At 38.2% G+C, this 17,563-nt stretch overlaps 1 protein-coding gene and 1 pseudogene across 1 annotated transcript in view; one reads left to right on the forward strand and one right to left on the reverse strand.

The window, feature by feature from the left end:
* The window catches only part of SYNE1 (spectrin repeat containing nuclear envelope protein 1), a 425,086-nt gene that overhangs the window by 125,335 nt on the left and 282,188 nt on the right, over positions 1-17,563 (reverse strand). Inside the window, exons 94-96 of the mRNA XM_069488737.1 lie at positions 11,450-11,644; positions 9,760-9,933; positions 6,863-7,054 (exon numbers count right to left, since the gene is read on the reverse strand). Coding sequence (XP_069344838.1) covers positions 6,863-7,054; positions 9,760-9,933; positions 11,450-11,644 — 561 coding nt within the window. The remainder of the gene's footprint in view (positions 1-6,862; positions 7,055-9,759; positions 9,934-11,449; positions 11,645-17,563) is intronic.
* On the forward strand, positions 12,715-13,006 carry LOC138395597 (small nuclear ribonucleoprotein G pseudogene; annotated as a pseudogene).

The following is a 17,563-nucleotide window of genomic DNA, read 5'->3' on the forward strand; positions in this document are numbered from 1 at the left end:
TGAATGAGAGCCTTTCTACTCACATATATTCATATGTCAAAGGATAAATATACGATTTCAATAACACTCATTCACTAAATATTTATCAAAGACCCACTAAGTGTGAGAAACTGTTCTAGGAGCTGGATGCATTCTGCAAAGAAAAAGGCAGGCCAGGGCCCTGGCAGGGAGTCAGACAATAAACAAATAAGATAAACTGAGCTAGCGATAAGGGCTACAAAGAAAGTGAAACTAGGTAATTGGATAGAAAGTTCTTAGGGTGGTCTGAGAAAGCATCTTTAAGAAGAGACAGTTGCGCTCTGCAAGATGAGAAACCCTCAGCCTGGCGAAGATCCAGGGGAGGGCAGGCCAGCTGGCAAAAAGACCCCCCTCCCCCCCCCCCCCCCCCGCAATGTGAAAGCAGTTTGGCATTTCAGAGTTAACAGCAGCAGTGAGGAGGCCAGCGTGCTGGAGTACGGTGGGGCAGAGAGGGACAGTTTCCTCGCTGCTTCCATGGGAGTCATCCTGCCATCTAGATCTGGAGCTCCCTGCCCCGTGGGTCTTTGCCAAGTGTGACCACGCAATGGGATCCGGACATTCCAACTCAGCCAGTCCGACTGTCCACAGAGACCCTTCTCTGCCTCTTATTTTCAGAATTTTATTCTCACCATTACAGGGAAATAGATGGGGTCTGTTTACCCTTTTGTTTCTCATTAGAATATCATAATTCAATTGTGGAATGTTTGAGATAATGGACTGAACCTGTATCTCTGCAACATTGGTATCAGCGCTTGAAGCTGAATGGACTGAAGCGAATAGTAAAACCCACAGGTAGTACACATAATCCGCTCCCAGATCTGAGACCACCTTAGCCCACAGGCACGCCCTCTCCTTTAAGATGAGCCAGATCCCAGCCAGGGAGTGTAGTTTAGGAGGAACAACTGGTTTAAAATATGCTGTTTACATTTTTCAAGACCTTCAAAATGGGTGACTAGTGACACCCAGTTAACTAAATTCTCCCCCATCCCAGAAATATCTCTCAAAGATAAGCAGTGAATTTCCTAAAAGTAGGAGGTTTGGGATTCTTGGCATTCTTCTGAGACTGGAGCCCAAGATTTTCTGCATGGAACAGATTTTACCCCATCTAAGAATCTACCATCTTCCAAGAATAGGCTCTAAAAGATCTTGGTTCTTCCAGGTGAGGATGAGACAGCAGGTCAAAAGGGACCTATAGAGAATGGCCTCAAGAAGTCAGTGCATCAGATTGAAAGTTGTCCCCAGTTAGTCTGTCCAGCTGACAAAATAGTGGCCCTGGCCATGACCTGCTGACTCTCTTTTGTGGGATCCAGGCCACTTCCTCTCTGCTTTTCTCTTCAGCTAAGAGTTTGTTTTTCAGAGCCCGGCCTGAAAACGTCCTTGGTAACTTCTCACAGCGCTTGGCACCAACTCACTCTTCTATGAGAGCGTTTCTTTCCGATTCCTCACACCACATTTGTGCTTGGAACAATGACAATTGAAGTATCAGGTCTTAAGAACAACTAACTTACTTTTACATGCACAAACATATATTCATATTCTATGTGGTTAGGTTCAGTTTTTCAGTTAGTGAATTTTTCTCTGACTCATTTAGTCATTTTGAAACTTAAGACTTGGACCACAGGAAGCAAGAAATGATTTAGAATCCAGTTCAAATTTTATCCTCTTGCCCCTTGGGAAGCGAAGGCACTGCCAAAGGGAACACAATTATAGTAATTACTTTCTCTGAGTTGTGATAACAGTTTTCTCTCATATCTAGGGATAGGTGGGGAAGGTGGCTTCTGTCACCTGAGTCACCACTGGGTGAGGCTACATAAGCTGCTTATTTTGGAAATACTAGAACAGTAAACACTTTTGCCAGGAACATTCTTTGGAAGATGAATGAGGATTGGGAAATGCTAAATATTAAATGAAATATTTCTTTAAAAGCACTTTATTGTTTTTATGGGGCAAATTCTCTGCCCCTTCGATGGATGATAATGTATAAACACGACCTAAGCTTCTTACGAAGAAAGATATCATGTGATTCAAGAGCTATTATTCCGCCCTTCAAATCTGTATCTCTTCATAGAGAGAAGCAGTCTACTTAGTCGTGGTGAGGAATGAAAGAGATTAGTTATTCACTGATATCTATACAAGTCCAATTGGTTAAAAAGAATGGAGGTGATAGGTATTAACATTTTACAGATATGACAGCTCTAAGAAAGTGTGTGCTTATGGCCACAAAAGTCTTAGGAAGGTATTCTAGCCCTCCTGAATCCTCCAAGCCGCAATGAAAGGGCACTAATATTACTGATTTCTTCATTGAATGGAAGATTTTTTTCCCCAATTAACTTTAATTTCAGATCAACTCCAAAATATTTTTAGTTTCCTACATAAAGGGAAATGATCCTTTTCATGGCAATAATAATGTAAACAAGTCTCCTTTTATTCCTACAGATAGAAAAATAATTTCTCAGAAAGCTTTGATTATTAAATAAAAATCCATCAATATTTTATATGCCAAGAACTTCATTAGACATAAGATGATGGAATTTATAGATATTTGAAAAATAAACAATGACCAATTTTAATGCAGCAAAACACTACAACATTTTTCTGTATTTACACCTCACACAATGGCGTCCTCAGGAAACCTTACACTTGAGGGCAGAGTCAGATCTTCCCTCAATGTAAACAATTGCTGTGGCCCTTGGCAGGATCTGCTAGATATGGCACCGCCCGGATATGTGTCTGCTCACCCCCTCCCTGGTAAGTCTTGCCTTTCAGCAAGCACGTCAGGAATTCTTTTCCTCCCAAAAAATGTGGCTTAGAAACAGTCATTGTTATTAAGTATTATAATTGTTGTAATTTGAGTGTTTATTGTGAGCATTACTTGTAATAAAATCCTCAGGATATTTTTTTTAAGTTAAGTATTATTTTTCTCTATTTTAAAGATGAGGAAACTGATTTGGAAGAAAGTTGTGGGAAATTCAAGGATCTTGCCCTAGATCATCTAGTGCATAATCGGTGGGAGGGACCAAGACGGGGAGACTTCCATCCTGGTGTTCGAATGGGCTTTATTCGGTACACAAATTATTTAAAAATTCTGGAATTAAATGTCAATGTTTAAAAATTGGAAGATTTTTAGAAATAAATCCGAATTTCTTATCTCTTGAGAGACCGGAAGATCTAGCAATACTGCCTGTAAATTCTTGTATGACAACAGCTGGCACTGAGTAACAGCTGCCAGGGCCTGACGGGGCCTGCTTCACTCATTGGGATGCCTCCCCCTGCCCCAGGCTCTGAGGCCTTGTTTAATCCCTAGGTGTGCATGGGCGTATCAAGCCACCTCTTCGTCTACCCCTGGAGGCAGAGCAGAATAAGGGTGTAATAAGAGCTTTATAAATGATTGCTATCCCACATATGAAATTTTGAAGGATTTCCTTTTGTTTTAGTTTCTTTAGAGGTCAGTTCATTCACAGACCACCACTGAAAAAAGAAAAAAGAATTATGTGTTAGACTGACAATACCTGCTTATAAAACTAAGTGGATTGTTGTCTATTTTTACAGTTAGAAAATCATTCTGGTTATGTTCAATTTTAATATTTTTGATGTTTTTCCTTTTGCTTTAATTGTAGAGTAAGATTACATGTGCATTTTCAAGTGTGTAAATTTAAAGTGAAAAGTTCTATTTTTTTTTTCATTTGTATTTATTTATCCAGTAAGGAGTTCAAGCGTCTTTTCATATGTTTATTGTCCATTTGTATTTCTTTCTCTGTGAATTATCTCTTCATATCTTTTGTCTATGTTTCTGTCAGGTGATCTTTTCTTATTGATTTACAAAAGATTTGTGAATTGTATAGTTTTTTTCTGTCTCTGTCTTTTAAGTTGGCCAAATTTTTTTCTTTTCTTTTGTCATACAGAACTTTTTATTTTTGTGTAGTAGTTTTAAAGTATTTTCAAAGCTACCTCTTTTGGGAGGAAAGGAACTCCTGATGGGCTGAAAGGCCAGGTTCCAGACTTACCAGGGCCAGGCTGAGCATATCCATGTGGTACCATACCTAGCAGATCCTGCCCAGGGGCACAGGAATTATTTAAATTGAGTAAAGTCTTGATTCTGCTCTCACGTGGTATTGGGTTTCTGGGTTACCTGGTCCCTGGCTTAGCAGGAAGGGAAGGGGAGACCAACCCCTCCACTTCTGGTCTAAGTTCTAGGACCAAACCCTCCACTTTTGATCCTATCCTCTCCTTCCTACACAAGAAGATTGACTTTGGAATCTCACTCCTTTTTCATCAATTTTTCCTCTACTGAGTTATTTCCATCTACATGTGAACATGTCATTATTTTTCTGATCTTAAAACTAAGACAAAACTAAATAAAAAATAAAACCAAGTAAAATTTTCTTGACCTACTTCTTATAGCTTATCCCATTCCTCTATAGACCCCTTTACAGCAAAACTCCTGAAGTAGCCTGTGCTCTCTCCCTCCAATGCCTCTCTTCTCACTGTTACTTTCACTTCAGGGTATTATTTTGCTTCCTGCACTCCACTGAACCAATGGTTGGTTAGGTCATGAGTGATTTGCATGTTGATACATCCAGTGGGCAGTCTCAGTCTTCATCTTACCTCACTTCCCAACAGTATCTATCCGATGGTCTTCAAGAGGCTTTGAGGAACTTAAACTCTCAGTCTTCCCACTGGCTTCTCCTTTTAACTCTCTTTTGGGGGCTCTTTCACATCTTTCAAACTCTCCATGATGGAGTACCCCAGGGCCTGGTCTAGAACCCTAGTCTTTACCCATCTTCCTTCCCCTGGTGAGCTCCTTAAATATCATGCCTTAAAGTACCATCTACAAGCTGAAGACTCCAGTCTACATCTCTCCTGTGAATTCCAACTGCTAGTTGACATTTAATAGGCATCTCAAACTTAACCTGTCCAAAACTAAACTACTGGCCTAACTCTTCCTCCTCTTCCAAAATCTGTTCCTCAGATGGTCTCCATCTTTTCAGTTATCAAAAATCTGGCAAGTTCTCATCACCTCTGCCACTGTGCTATTACTTCTTCTTCACTGGTCCCCTCAGCCTCCACCCAGGTCTCCCTACTGTGTTAAAATCTCATCCTGCCACTCCTCTGTTCCCAAACACTCCAATGGCTTCTCATCTCCCCCAGAGTCTCTAAGTCAAAGTCCATACGATGCCTACAAGGTCCTTTAGTCCCTGGGCCCCTTGTTACCCATCGCTACAGTCTGAAGGTTTGTGCCCCTACTAAATTCACACTTTGAAACCTAATCCCCAATGTGATCATATTAGGAGGAAGGACCTTCGACAAGTGATTAGATCATGAGGATTGAGCCCTCATGAATGAAATTAGTGCCCTTATAAAAGAGACCCCAGAAAGCTGGCTAGCCCCTTCTACCATGTAAGGACACAGCAAGCAGATGCCATCTATGAATCAGAGAGAGAGCCTTCACCAGACACTGAAACTGCTGACAACTTCATCTTGGACTTCCTAGAAATTTCTATTGTTTATAAACCACCCAGTTCATGGTATTTTTGTTATAAAGCCTGAACAGACTAAGACACCATCCAACTTCATTTGCAACTACTGTCCTCTTGCTCACGCCATTCCTGTCACACTGGTCTTCTTGAATGGGCCAGGTATGATCCCACCTGGGAGCCTTTGTACTTGATTCCACTTTGCCTGGAACTCTCTTCCCTCACAACCATGTGGTTCACATGTACATTCAATGGTGAGGATTCCCTGGCCACCCTGTTTAGAACTGCAAATCCTCCCATCCCTGCCTTTTCCTAGCTACTTGTCTTGTGTCATGTCACCTATAGCTCTTGCCATCTTCCAAGGTAGTATATAATAATGTATTCTAATTGTATTTATTATCTATCTCCCGTAACCATAATCCCTTGAAGATAGGAATATACAGATATATATAGATAGTCATTTTCCATGCTCCTTCACTCTATTGCATAGAACATTAGCTGGCACATAGTAGCTTTTCAATAAATATTTGCTTAATTTTTGAAGAAGATGATAATAGTAATATCTAATTTGTGGAGGTTAAAAACAGAATTAAAGTACTAGGTAATATGTATATAAGATACATGAGGAGACACTGAGTGAAAGTATTCCAAGATTCTTACATTGATCTGGAGAGGGATAAAGACATTAACACAAGAGTAGTCACAGTAAATTTCAATGGTCTAAACTTGTTCTTTAAGAGTTAGAGATTTTCTAAGTAAATAAATGTTTGAAACCAACAAAATATAGCTAAATGTTCTTTATAAGAAACAAACCTAAAGCACAAGGACACAGAAAGGTTGAAATCAAAGAAAAGTTAAAATACATGTCAGGCAAATATTACCCCCAAAAGCTCTCACAACATAAAATAAAAATCACTATTAGGGAACACTAAGGTCATTACATGATAGTAAAAGCTCGATTCACCTGGAATCTATGACAATTCTAAAGTTGTAGGCACTAAATAAAAGTCTCAGTATATCTAAAAAGTAGAATGTAAGAGAAATAAAAGAGAAATGTGAAAGTGTCTGTGTATCTTCACCCATGATCTGCATTTAAAGTTTTGGGGTAATTATTTTCATTTCATTTCCTTTCTCCCTCATTGTAGTCCTCAGCTCTATGGACTCAAGTAGTCCTTACGAAATCTATTTGAAACTGTATGCCAAAGTCAAAGAGTGTAAAATTAAAATGTCATGCTAAAACGTTTGTGGAAAGCAGGTACATACATGAGTGTGTATCACCCTCCCACCTGCTCCTTCCTGTGTCACACGCTTAGGAGAGGTGTGCAAACAACGTGCCAAGTTTCGCTGTGGGCTGGGCCCGGAGCCCTCACCTGCATGTGGAGCTGCTTGTCGTGCAGGGCTCTCTGCAGCTCCAGCAGGCTCCCCTTGAGCTGCCTCAGCTTCCCCGCCAGCTGCTCAGCCTCTTCCTTGGTGTGCGCCTTGCCCTCCAGCAGCAGGTTCTCGTTGTGCACTGAGAGCTCCGACAAGGCCACCACCTTCTGCTCTATTTCCACCAGCATGTTCTGGAGCAACAGAAATAAGGGTGAAACACACACACCCTGCCACCCTCTGCAAAGACTGTTTCCCACAGCGAAACACAACCCTCTGTAGTCTTGCACCAAACGAATAGGCTTTTACTGTTTTTTGGGGTTTTCCCACAGCCTTAAACAGAAGTACATGCACTTCTTTTTTTAATTGCCTGAGCTTCTCAATTTTTTTCTTTTTTAAAATTAGATATTACATAATGGAAAACACACTGGAAAAAACACACGGAAAGCACATTTGTATATAGACAACAGATAAGGAAAAAAGGCCACTGCCTTAATGTTATGCCATTATTATTATTATTATTTTATTTCTGTGCTAGATTATGATACTTATGGCTAATAATAGTGAAAACATCACATAATCAACCCTTTCCTTGTCAATGTAAAGAAGATCCTCTTTCAAAAGTGCCTTTTTGGGTTTTTTTTTTCTTTTTCTTCTTCCCTATTTCCAGACATAACATTCTTTGGGTTGATTAATTTTTTTGGTTGCTGAGTTTTAATTTGACATATGTTTAACCTTACAGTTTCAAAAGGTTTCCTTAAAGTTTTAGTTTCACTTTCTGTAACTGCTCTCTAGTGTTACAGGGTTTTCCTCTAAAATGGAGAATAAATCCAGATAAGCAAAGTAGTTCCCCTTCTTCCAAGGTAAGACTTAAAAGAAAAAAATACTAAGAAAAAATCAAACAGAAAAAACAACATGTTTAATTTCTGCAGAAATCATTCTGTTTTTATATTCTTTAACTCCGATCTCTTTGAAATGTACTTTCTAATTTATATTAAATAAAATAAGTTATTAATGAGAAAAGATATTTTACTTCCCTGTACAAAATCAAATTATCACCACCCCATCAATTTTAAGAATATAATTTCAAACCAAAAAACTAGAACAAAGGGAAACTTTGACTGAAATGGGGATTAAAGGGTGATTTCCTGAGGATTGTTTGAGAAATTAATATAATTCTGTGCAGAGCTGATTTTTCCATATACTGAGGGCCCATAACACTTTCAGAAGACTGAGAAAAATTTTTAATTTTAATTTATTTTAAAATCAGAAGAAAAAAATGAATGTAATAATATGGAATATGTAATAATGAATCCACCCAGGATTAGAGTAGTCTTCGTACCATAGTAGTTGCAATATAAAATATAATTCTTAGTATTTTTTAGGAGGGAAGGGGTCTCTGAAAGCAAAGTGCCCAGGCCCACCAAAGTCATCATGTGGCTCCCATTCTGTATAGCAGACATAGTTATAATTATCACACACTGGTTAATACTTGATTTTAATTGAATAGGTTTTAGCTGGCTTAAATGCCAGATTTTAATTGATTTTAATTTTAATTAAAAATATAATTAACAGAGTAATTAATTATTAGATTTTAATAAACTGTTGTTTACTTGTGTGATTTCATATGCTTCTAGTTTCTTAAAGTGTGGTCAAAACACTATTTTAATACTTTGTAAAAGTCCTGAAATATTAATAGATTATCTGAATTATGGACTTCATGCATTACTATAAAAAGATATCTCCTAAAGGGCAGAATGGCAGTAATGACAAAACATAACTTTGAAATGCCAGTTCGAGTGCTAATTTCAAGTGCTAAAAGGGAATGCTAAAAATAGATAGCTCTTCTCAGAAAAGAAACATTAGAAAGAAGATATAAAAAATGGAAATCACTGGCATGTAGCGCTCTGATTAATCTCTATCAGCAAGGCAGAGAATAACAGTGCTTTGAACACACATAGGTAAGTTTCCTAAGGTATTAAAAAAATCCAAATAATAATGACCAATATTACGAATCTCAAATCATAAATAGGAATGACCAAAATGGTATACTATATATTAAGAAAAAAGTTAGTATTAATTAAAGATTTTAATGTATGTCCTCTGATTCTAAATAGGAGAAATATGAAGTTGCGTAAACTGATATTTAACCCTGCACATTAGGTAGGGTTTTCTAGACAGTTCCTATTTAATTAAATGAAAAAGCTTTTTAAGGCATACTTCACCCGTGTGTGAAGTCTAATATGCTGATGATCACTGAAGTTTAATCATGGGTACATGTGAGTTCCTTATCTGTTCTCTACCCTTACATGTGTGTTCAGAAATTTCCATAATAAAAAGGTAAGAAAATATCAGAATAAACACCTTAATGCAATTACCCATCATATTAATTCCTAGAGAGCTAACCTGGGAGGAAACAAATTCTCTGCTCCCAAAGACAACATTTCCACGTTTAGTTTGTCTGCCTAAAACTGACAGTGGGAAAAGTTTTCCAAATAATCCATCTGGATTAGAACCAATATTGCAACAGAGCATCTAGGGACACTTCCTCCGTGTTCATTCAGTCTGACTCACTGATACTAATTGTTTTCATTGGGTTTGCATTCCCTACTAGCCCCTAAAAACAGATACCATGGTATTTTGGTATCTACAGTATTTTAAAATGCCCTTTAGTAAACTGAAGATTTTCTAAAGAGTGGAATTATTGGTAATTTTTTTCAAAAACTAAATCCAAGTTTGGATTTCATTTAAGCTTTTATAATGTATTGCTTTTCTCTTTAAATATATAAAGTCTATGGGTTGTGAAAAATCATATATCCATACCAAGGTCTTTTACCAATATGTTTTCTGTAGTTACCCTTTGTGATGTTGGCATAGTCTTTTGAGACCATTTTTATACCTGGCAGTCCACAAGCTGGGCCTCCATGTCCATGGGCTCCGTGAGTGCACCCAGGGCAGTGTCCAGGGTGGCCTTGGTACTCAGCAGCCAGTGGTCCAGCTCGTCGGCTTCACAGCGATACCTCTGCAGGGCCTGTTCCTGCCTCTGCTCCTCCAGCTGATCATTCAACTTCTCCTGATGAATTAAGTAGAATGTAGCATAGATCACCCTAAGACAAAATCTTCAAAATTCAATACAGTAGAGTAATTTTCCTAAGCTCTGGCTGTACATAACCATCACCTGTGAAGCTTTGTAAAAATACCCTTGCTTAGGCCACAATAATCAGAATTTCTGAAAATCAGTATGTTCTAAAACACTCAGTGATTCTAATGTGCACCTAGAGTTGAACAAGGAGTTCTTAAATGCTATACCTACAGGACCAAGCTGTAATGTGAAGATGAAGACAGCCCAGAATTAGAAGAAATCAATGTCAGAAAGCAGTTGGTGAATGGCAACAGACACTTAGCCTCAGTGTCTGGGAATCTGTAGGAAGTGCTGGGGACCGTGGCAAACTGAAGAACATGTGGCCCACCTAAAAGGGCAGCCTCCATGCGGTTTCAGGCTCAGTGTTACTTGTGTCTCAAGAAATGGCAGATACTCAAATTTTAGGTAGATCTCTGGGTTTTTCCAATGATTGTAAATAATTCATGTTAAAAAAAATTCAGCCCAATCACTTCATTTTGAAACTCCACAAGTTTTTCATAGAGTGAGGACAATATTAACAAATTAAATTAACTGTTAAGGTACTTTAAATACCTTATTTTAAAAATTATTAATAATTCATTATTATTTTTAAATTAAATTTTTATTAAATAGTTTAAAATAGAGATTCGTAATTAGGGAAGACACATTGATTTTAAATTTCTCCAATATAAGAAATATACAGATCACTTAACTACTCTTATAATAGGTAAAACTAGAAAGAACCTATACTACACCCAATAGGGCCATGATAAATGAACTTATAATATAATCAGTAGCTAAATAAAATAATATTCAGTTCATATAACAAGAAATGTATTGAGAACCTCTTATGTGCCAGAGAAGCTGCTAGGAGATACAAGGAGACAGACACTACAAAGGTTTTTATGGACCAAATTATAGGACCAACAATATGAACATCCTATATGCTTAGGGCCAAGAATTAGAAGATAACAAATAAAAAGGAAATAGTTGATTTTTAACACATCTATTATTGTTGCCAAAATTTCTCCCTGTATTAAATAATATTTAAGTAGCATGGGAACCATAATTGCAAAAGTATTTTCATGAATTACTATGTTTGAATTGGCTAACAGTGACTAAATGGGATTTATCCTTTACAGTATTATTAATATCATTCATCAAACACTCTTACTTAAACATAGCAGACCATTATGTAAACCTTCTACAATTACTCTTCACAAGGCTCATATCTACCAAGTATTTGCTTTCCACATTCTTAATATTTTATGCCTGAAATGAGTCAGGAAGGGATAAGAGAACATATTCACGGCTACAACTGACTCATGCTCTGTTCTGGAACACAATACCAGCTTCTTAGGAGAGGAAAACAATGAAAATGTAGATCATGTACGTAACCCAACTGCTTGTTAACACAACGATAAGAGTGGATTCAGAAGTGAGGGGCAACTTCAGAACTACTTGTTACCTCCAAAAGCTGCCGTTTCCCTGAGGCTTTCATCCTGATGGTAGACATTCGCTCGGCTAAGACAGTGAGCGTGGACTGCAAGGCCAGCTGCTCTGCGGGGTCCGACTCACGAGACTCAGACAGCAGCTCCTCTGCGAGAGAGGACTGGAGCTCATTGATTTCATCCTGGAGCATGAGAATCTCATCCATCAATGCCTGGAGGAAAGACTATGGAATCACACTCATGTATTCACTTTCTTGACTGAGGAATCACATCACTCATTGAGCCTCACATCCATGGGGGTTAGTGGAAGACATTTCACTTGGAAGTCTTTGAACCAGCAAATGGGCCTACTCACCTAAGTTTCAAAAGGAAAGTACCAGACTGAATGCCAGGACGTGTCTGATTTTAATACTATGCATATCACTAACCTAAGCACTTTGAACAAGTTAACTAATCTTTCTGGTTTTCCATAAGCACATCTGTAATACAAGAGGGGGTATGCTCAATTATTTCTAAGAGTCTCTAATTCCATGCTGAAAATAAAATTCATCACTTTCTTCCCTAACATGATTTTCCCACTCTGACTTTCCCCAAGTCGGAAACAGCACTGCATTCTATTCCCAAACTCACATTATTTCTCACAGGATGGGAGAAATCTGTGACCTGTTGCTGTGTGATCACAGCCTGCTCATTCTTCCTCCTCTATCCTACTCTAAAATATGAAGTCTTTCCCAGGTGATGTCGTCCACTCCAGGGCTTCAAAGGCTTTCTAATGCTGAGCACTTCCAAAGGGACAACCCTAACCCAGACATCTGTCCTAAATTTCAGGCTGTGTATTCAACTTACCTAGTTCACGGGTGCCTCCATCGTATTAAATCTAAACCTGCTTGCAATCCCATCTTCTACCACCGATCCTCACTGCTCAAGCTGGAGACCTGGGAGTCCTTCTTCACACCTTCCTCTCTGCCACTCACCATCTCCAATCCCTCACTCAATCCTATTGCTCTTATCTCCAAAACATATCTTGTACATCTGCATATCTCCACTGCCCCCACTCGAAGTCAAAGTTAACTTCCTCTCTTGTCTGAATTGCTGTAATGGTCCAGTCTACCTGCTCACACTCTTGTGGCTCCAGTCTCCTCTTTACAAGGCAATCACAGCAACCTTTTAACATGTAAATTAGAATGGGATCAGTAACAGCAGGTAGGAGGCCAGGCCTACTGCCCGACCTTGAGGGGTGAATTCGGTGTCAAGGCATCTCTGAGCCCACTGCGTAGACACTATGAGCAAAGCTCACCCTCCTGAGTTGAAAAAATTTATGGACAAGAAGTTATCATTGAAATTAAATGGTGGCAGACATGTCCAGGGAATGTTGTAGGGATTTGATCCCTTTATGAATCGTGATAGATGAATGTGTGGACATGGCAACTACTGGGCAACAGAGTAATAAAACAATGGTGGTGATACAAGGAAACAGTGTCACCATGTTAGAAGCTTTAGAACGAGCACAAATAATGGCTGTCCTGCAGAAAAATCCATGTCCCCTCTCCATTTTTGCTATGATGTTAACGTAAAATAAGCCAAACTCTGTAAAATAATTTAAAGAGGTTTATTCTGAGCCAAGTGTGAGGACCATGTCCCGGAGCCACACCCAAGAAGCCTTGAACAGTGGTCTCGCCCTGGTGGGGTTACAGTTTGGTTTTACACATTTCAGGGAGACAGGAATTGCAGGTGGAAGTCATAAATCAATACATGGAAGGTGTACATTGGTTTGCCCTGAAAAGGCAGGACATCTCGAAGGGTGTGGGATTGGGGGGATGGGAGGCTTACAGGTTATAGGTGGGTTTAAAGATTCTTTGATTTATAATTGGTTAACGAAATGAAGCTTTGTCTAAAGGCTTGGAATAATTTAAGTTAACATAAGGAAGTCTGCTAATCAGAGACAAGCCTCCAGATATATACTCAGACTCACAAGATCTGTTGGGTAAATTGATGACCTGCAGGTGTGGTTCAAGCTTTGTCTTGCATGGCCTTAGGCCTGGTAATGAGTTACAAAGGTATCTGCAAGAAGGCAAGGGGCATGATGAGGTGTGTCTGACTTCCCTTCTCATGGCCAGCAACTCAGCTTTAGGGTATTTCTGGTATCCCCTTGGCCAAGAAGAGTCCATTCAATCAGCTGGTGGGGTGGGGGGTCCTTAAGATTTTATTTTAATTAACAATGTAAAAATCAGATCATGTTTAATTTTCATATTAAACTTTATGTTAAATAAACTTTTGTAATAGTAAAAAGAAAAATGTGAATTAGATTCTCTTACTCCCCTGCTTTAAAATTTGTACTGGCTTCTTGCCTGTAAAATAAAATCCAAACTTCTTACCATACTTGGGTAGTCTCACCCTTCTGTCTCTTGTACCATATCCCCTTCTCTCTCCCTACATTCCTGCCTTCTTCAGTCCCTCCAGTATCCCCAGCTCTTCCTGGCTGCAGGGCCTTTGCACATGCTATTCCTTCAAGCTAGTACCTCTTCTTCCTGCCCTGTGTGTGATGGCTCTATTCATCCTTCAGCCTTAATTGTCATATCTTCAGAGAGGCCTTTCCTGACCACCTGATCTAAAGTAAATCCCTATTAGTCTCCCTCAACAGTTCCCTGTTTCCCTTTTCAACGTCTATTACAGTTATACATGATTTTTATTTCTCATTTTTTTTGTATTTTATAACTTGCTCTTTAGATGGAATGTTCACAGGAGAAGTTTTTACTTAGGATTTGAATGATATGTTAGGAAAACAGGCACTATCACTGGAGAGGCAACCATGATTGCAAGTAACATGGGCTTCATATTTGCTACTATTTCAGTTTCCAATGTGCCCTTATTTGCATAATTCCTGTCTTTTCCATAGGACTATAGGCTTTACTATAAGCACAATGGCTCATTGGAGTGGGCTCTCAATAAATATTAAACAAGAAAAACCCTTCTATTTTCCTAATATCAAGTGTTACCATGTTCAATTTATTTTTATAAAATATTGTATTGACATTATTTTACACTCTAGAAAAGTGCACAGGCCATAAGCACACAAACAACGCATACCTATGCCACTGCCACCCAGATCAACAAATAGAACATTTCCAGGATTCTGAGCCCCTTTGACCTCCTCTCAGTTGCTACTGCTGTCCTCAGAAATAACCACCATGTTGACATGTAAACATCATAAATGACCCTGGCCTGTACTTCAGCTTTAGAGAAATGGAATCATAAACCATGCATTTCTTTGTGTCTGTCTCCTTCACTCTCTACCATGATTGTGAGAGTTGTTCATTTTCATCATCATATTGTATTACTCTGTCACCTGACTTGTGAATCTTTCTCATCTAAGTCATTCCGATGGGTTCATAGCGGAATCTCATTGTAGTTTTAATTTGCACTTCTCTGATGACTAATGAGATTGAACACTTTTTCATATGCTTTTTGGCCATCTTTTGTGACTTCCTGCTAAAAATCTTTTGCTCATTTTCTAGTGGAGTTTTCCCATTTCTTACTGATGGGTGTTTGCATATTCTGGATAGGAGTGCCTGTGTTTCTTTTGGTTCTATGTATTGCAAATATCTGCTCCACTTTGTGGCATGGATTTTCTGTTAATAGGAAAAGATTTCCTTCATGGTATCTTTTCAGAAAACTAGGTTCTTAATTTATTATTGTCTAATAAATCAATATTTTCCTTTATACGTAGGGCTTTTAGTGTCCTATTTAGGAAATTTTTGCCTAACCTAAGGTCATGAATGGAATATATTCTTGTATGTCTTCTTCTATAAGAATGCTACTCAAAGTGTGGTCCATGGAATGGTGCCAGTCTGTAAGATGATTGTTACAAGTTTGTAATGAGATAAAGATATTGAGAGTAAGCACCAAGAAACTTTCATAGCAAATTAACACGGTCATGACATCAAAGCAACATTTGATTTGATTTAATTTTACTAAACTATTGGTCCATGATGGATTAGAATTTTTTTTTAAAAAAGATTATTTACCACAGATAATTTGAGGAACACTATTTTAAAACCTTTTTTTTTTTTTTTTTGGTGGTTGTTATAGCTTCACATTTAGATCTACAATCCACCTAAACTTATTTTTTGTGTCCAGTGTAGGTAGGGGTGAAACTTATTTTCTTTTTTTCACCCATTGTTTTGCAGAATAATTTTTGCCATAAGTTAGGTGTCTGCTTCTGGCCTTAAATTCTGTTCCATTAACCCATTTGGCTACCTGTGCAAATACCACGCAATCTTAATTATTATTGCTTTATAAGTCTTACTAACTTGCAGGATATATCCTTCAACTTTATTTCTCTTTTTCAAGGTTGTCTTGGCTATTTTTGACCTTTTGCATTGTCAATATATATTTTGACACATTTGCAGTAAGTTAGAATTAGCTTGTCAACTTCCATCAAAAACCTTGCTGGAATTTTTTAATGTGATTGCATTGAATTCATAGACTGATACTGTTTATTACAAATTCAAAGTATTTTTTTGTCCAGTAAATTATTTTCTGTTATTTTATAATCACTGTTTGGTACCTAATTGCTAAAAGTATAAAACTGATATTATTTGGTCTGTTGTTAAATGCTCCTCCATAATTAGACTGCCCTCATTATGTCTTTTTTTTTTTTTTTTTGCACTGATCCTCCTGTACAAGCAGGATGAGCCTCCTCAAGATTTCACAGCATGTTCATTCTCAGTCTCTCCTCCGTGTCTTTCCACACACAGTTACATTTATAGTGCCTTCTGCCCACTCCTGTTGTCAGTCCAGATTTCCAAACTCTGTGTCTCCCCAAAGTCCTGGCTAGATCTCACTTAACCTACTTCCCACCACTCTAGTCTACAATCAGGCCTCTGTTTTCTGTCCAATGTGTTGGTAATTTACACCAGCACTACCTCATTTAATCTCGGTGGATGTGACCAGTCAGGTGTGCAGTGAAGTTATCAGCTTCCATTTCAAACTCACAGTATTCTAAAATAGCTCTCTGGATGCTCTGTAGTAAATAATCAAGGAATTAGGAACTCTAAAACTGTTGGTTTAAATCCTGTTAGAGGCAGGCATCTCTATCCAGGCTTGAGTTTACTCCTAAGCGAGAGAGGGTATTTTGGGGAGGTCGCCAGAGTTTTTAACTCCAAGATCCAGCGGCTAAGCTCAATGGGTATGAGATTCTCTTTTGGGGTCATGAAAATGTTCTGGAACCAGATAGAGGTGATAGTTGTATGACATTGTGAATGTACTAAATGCCACTGAATTGTACAATTTAAAATGGCTATTTTTATGTCACATGAATTTCAACTCAATTTAAAAAAAGCCAATAGTCAAATACGTCTTCAGTCCCACATCTGAGTACAGGAGCTGGTGGTCGGTTTAACACCAAAGGTAAACATTAGTTTCATGTGACTTTCAGAATTATCTACAATAACACAGTTCTTTTCACACTCTGTTTGAGTTAGTTTAGACATTAAAAAACAAAACCAAAATAACCTCAGAGTTCTGCCTACTATCTATCACTGAGCTTAGTGTGGCAACACACGCCCCAAAAGCATCAGATCCTGTAATAAAGGAGGTCTCGATTACAGAGGCTAAACACTCAGAACAATAGCCACAAGTCAGCTTATGAACTCATTAAGCCTTAAAATTAAGTCTGTCATAAAATTTAGAGAGGATAACAGGAAACACACAGCACTCTACCCAAATCCAGCAGTTTAGACAACTGTTTAGAGGAAAAATATAGGAGTTACGTTAGCTGTTTAAAGAAACATTAATACTTCCAAGAGAGAGTTGGGAAAGAAAAAACAAAGTATTTCTATTAATTTTTAGGAAATATAAAAAGCATACTGGATTTTCTCACCCCCAGTCAGTTGAAATTTAAAAATAGTAATTCTACAGTAGTGCTCAGATATTTTTAAGTACCATTCCAGAAGCTAAGAACAAATTTAGATACTGCCATACCATTAGCTTTGCATGTGGGCAGCTCTGTTCCAGAATTTGTGGAACTTAGGCACAGACGGCAAAAGTTAGCAAAAATAGCTTCAAATGGAAAATGTTAGATTGGTGATGATATGCAAAATTATACCGAATTATGCATTATTTATATTTTC

This window comes from Eulemur rufifrons, chromosome 15 (genome assembly GCF_041146395.1).
Source record: "Eulemur rufifrons isolate Redbay chromosome 15, OSU_ERuf_1, whole genome shotgun sequence".
NCBI lineage: Eukaryota > Metazoa > Chordata > Mammalia > Primates > Lemuridae > Eulemur > Eulemur rufifrons.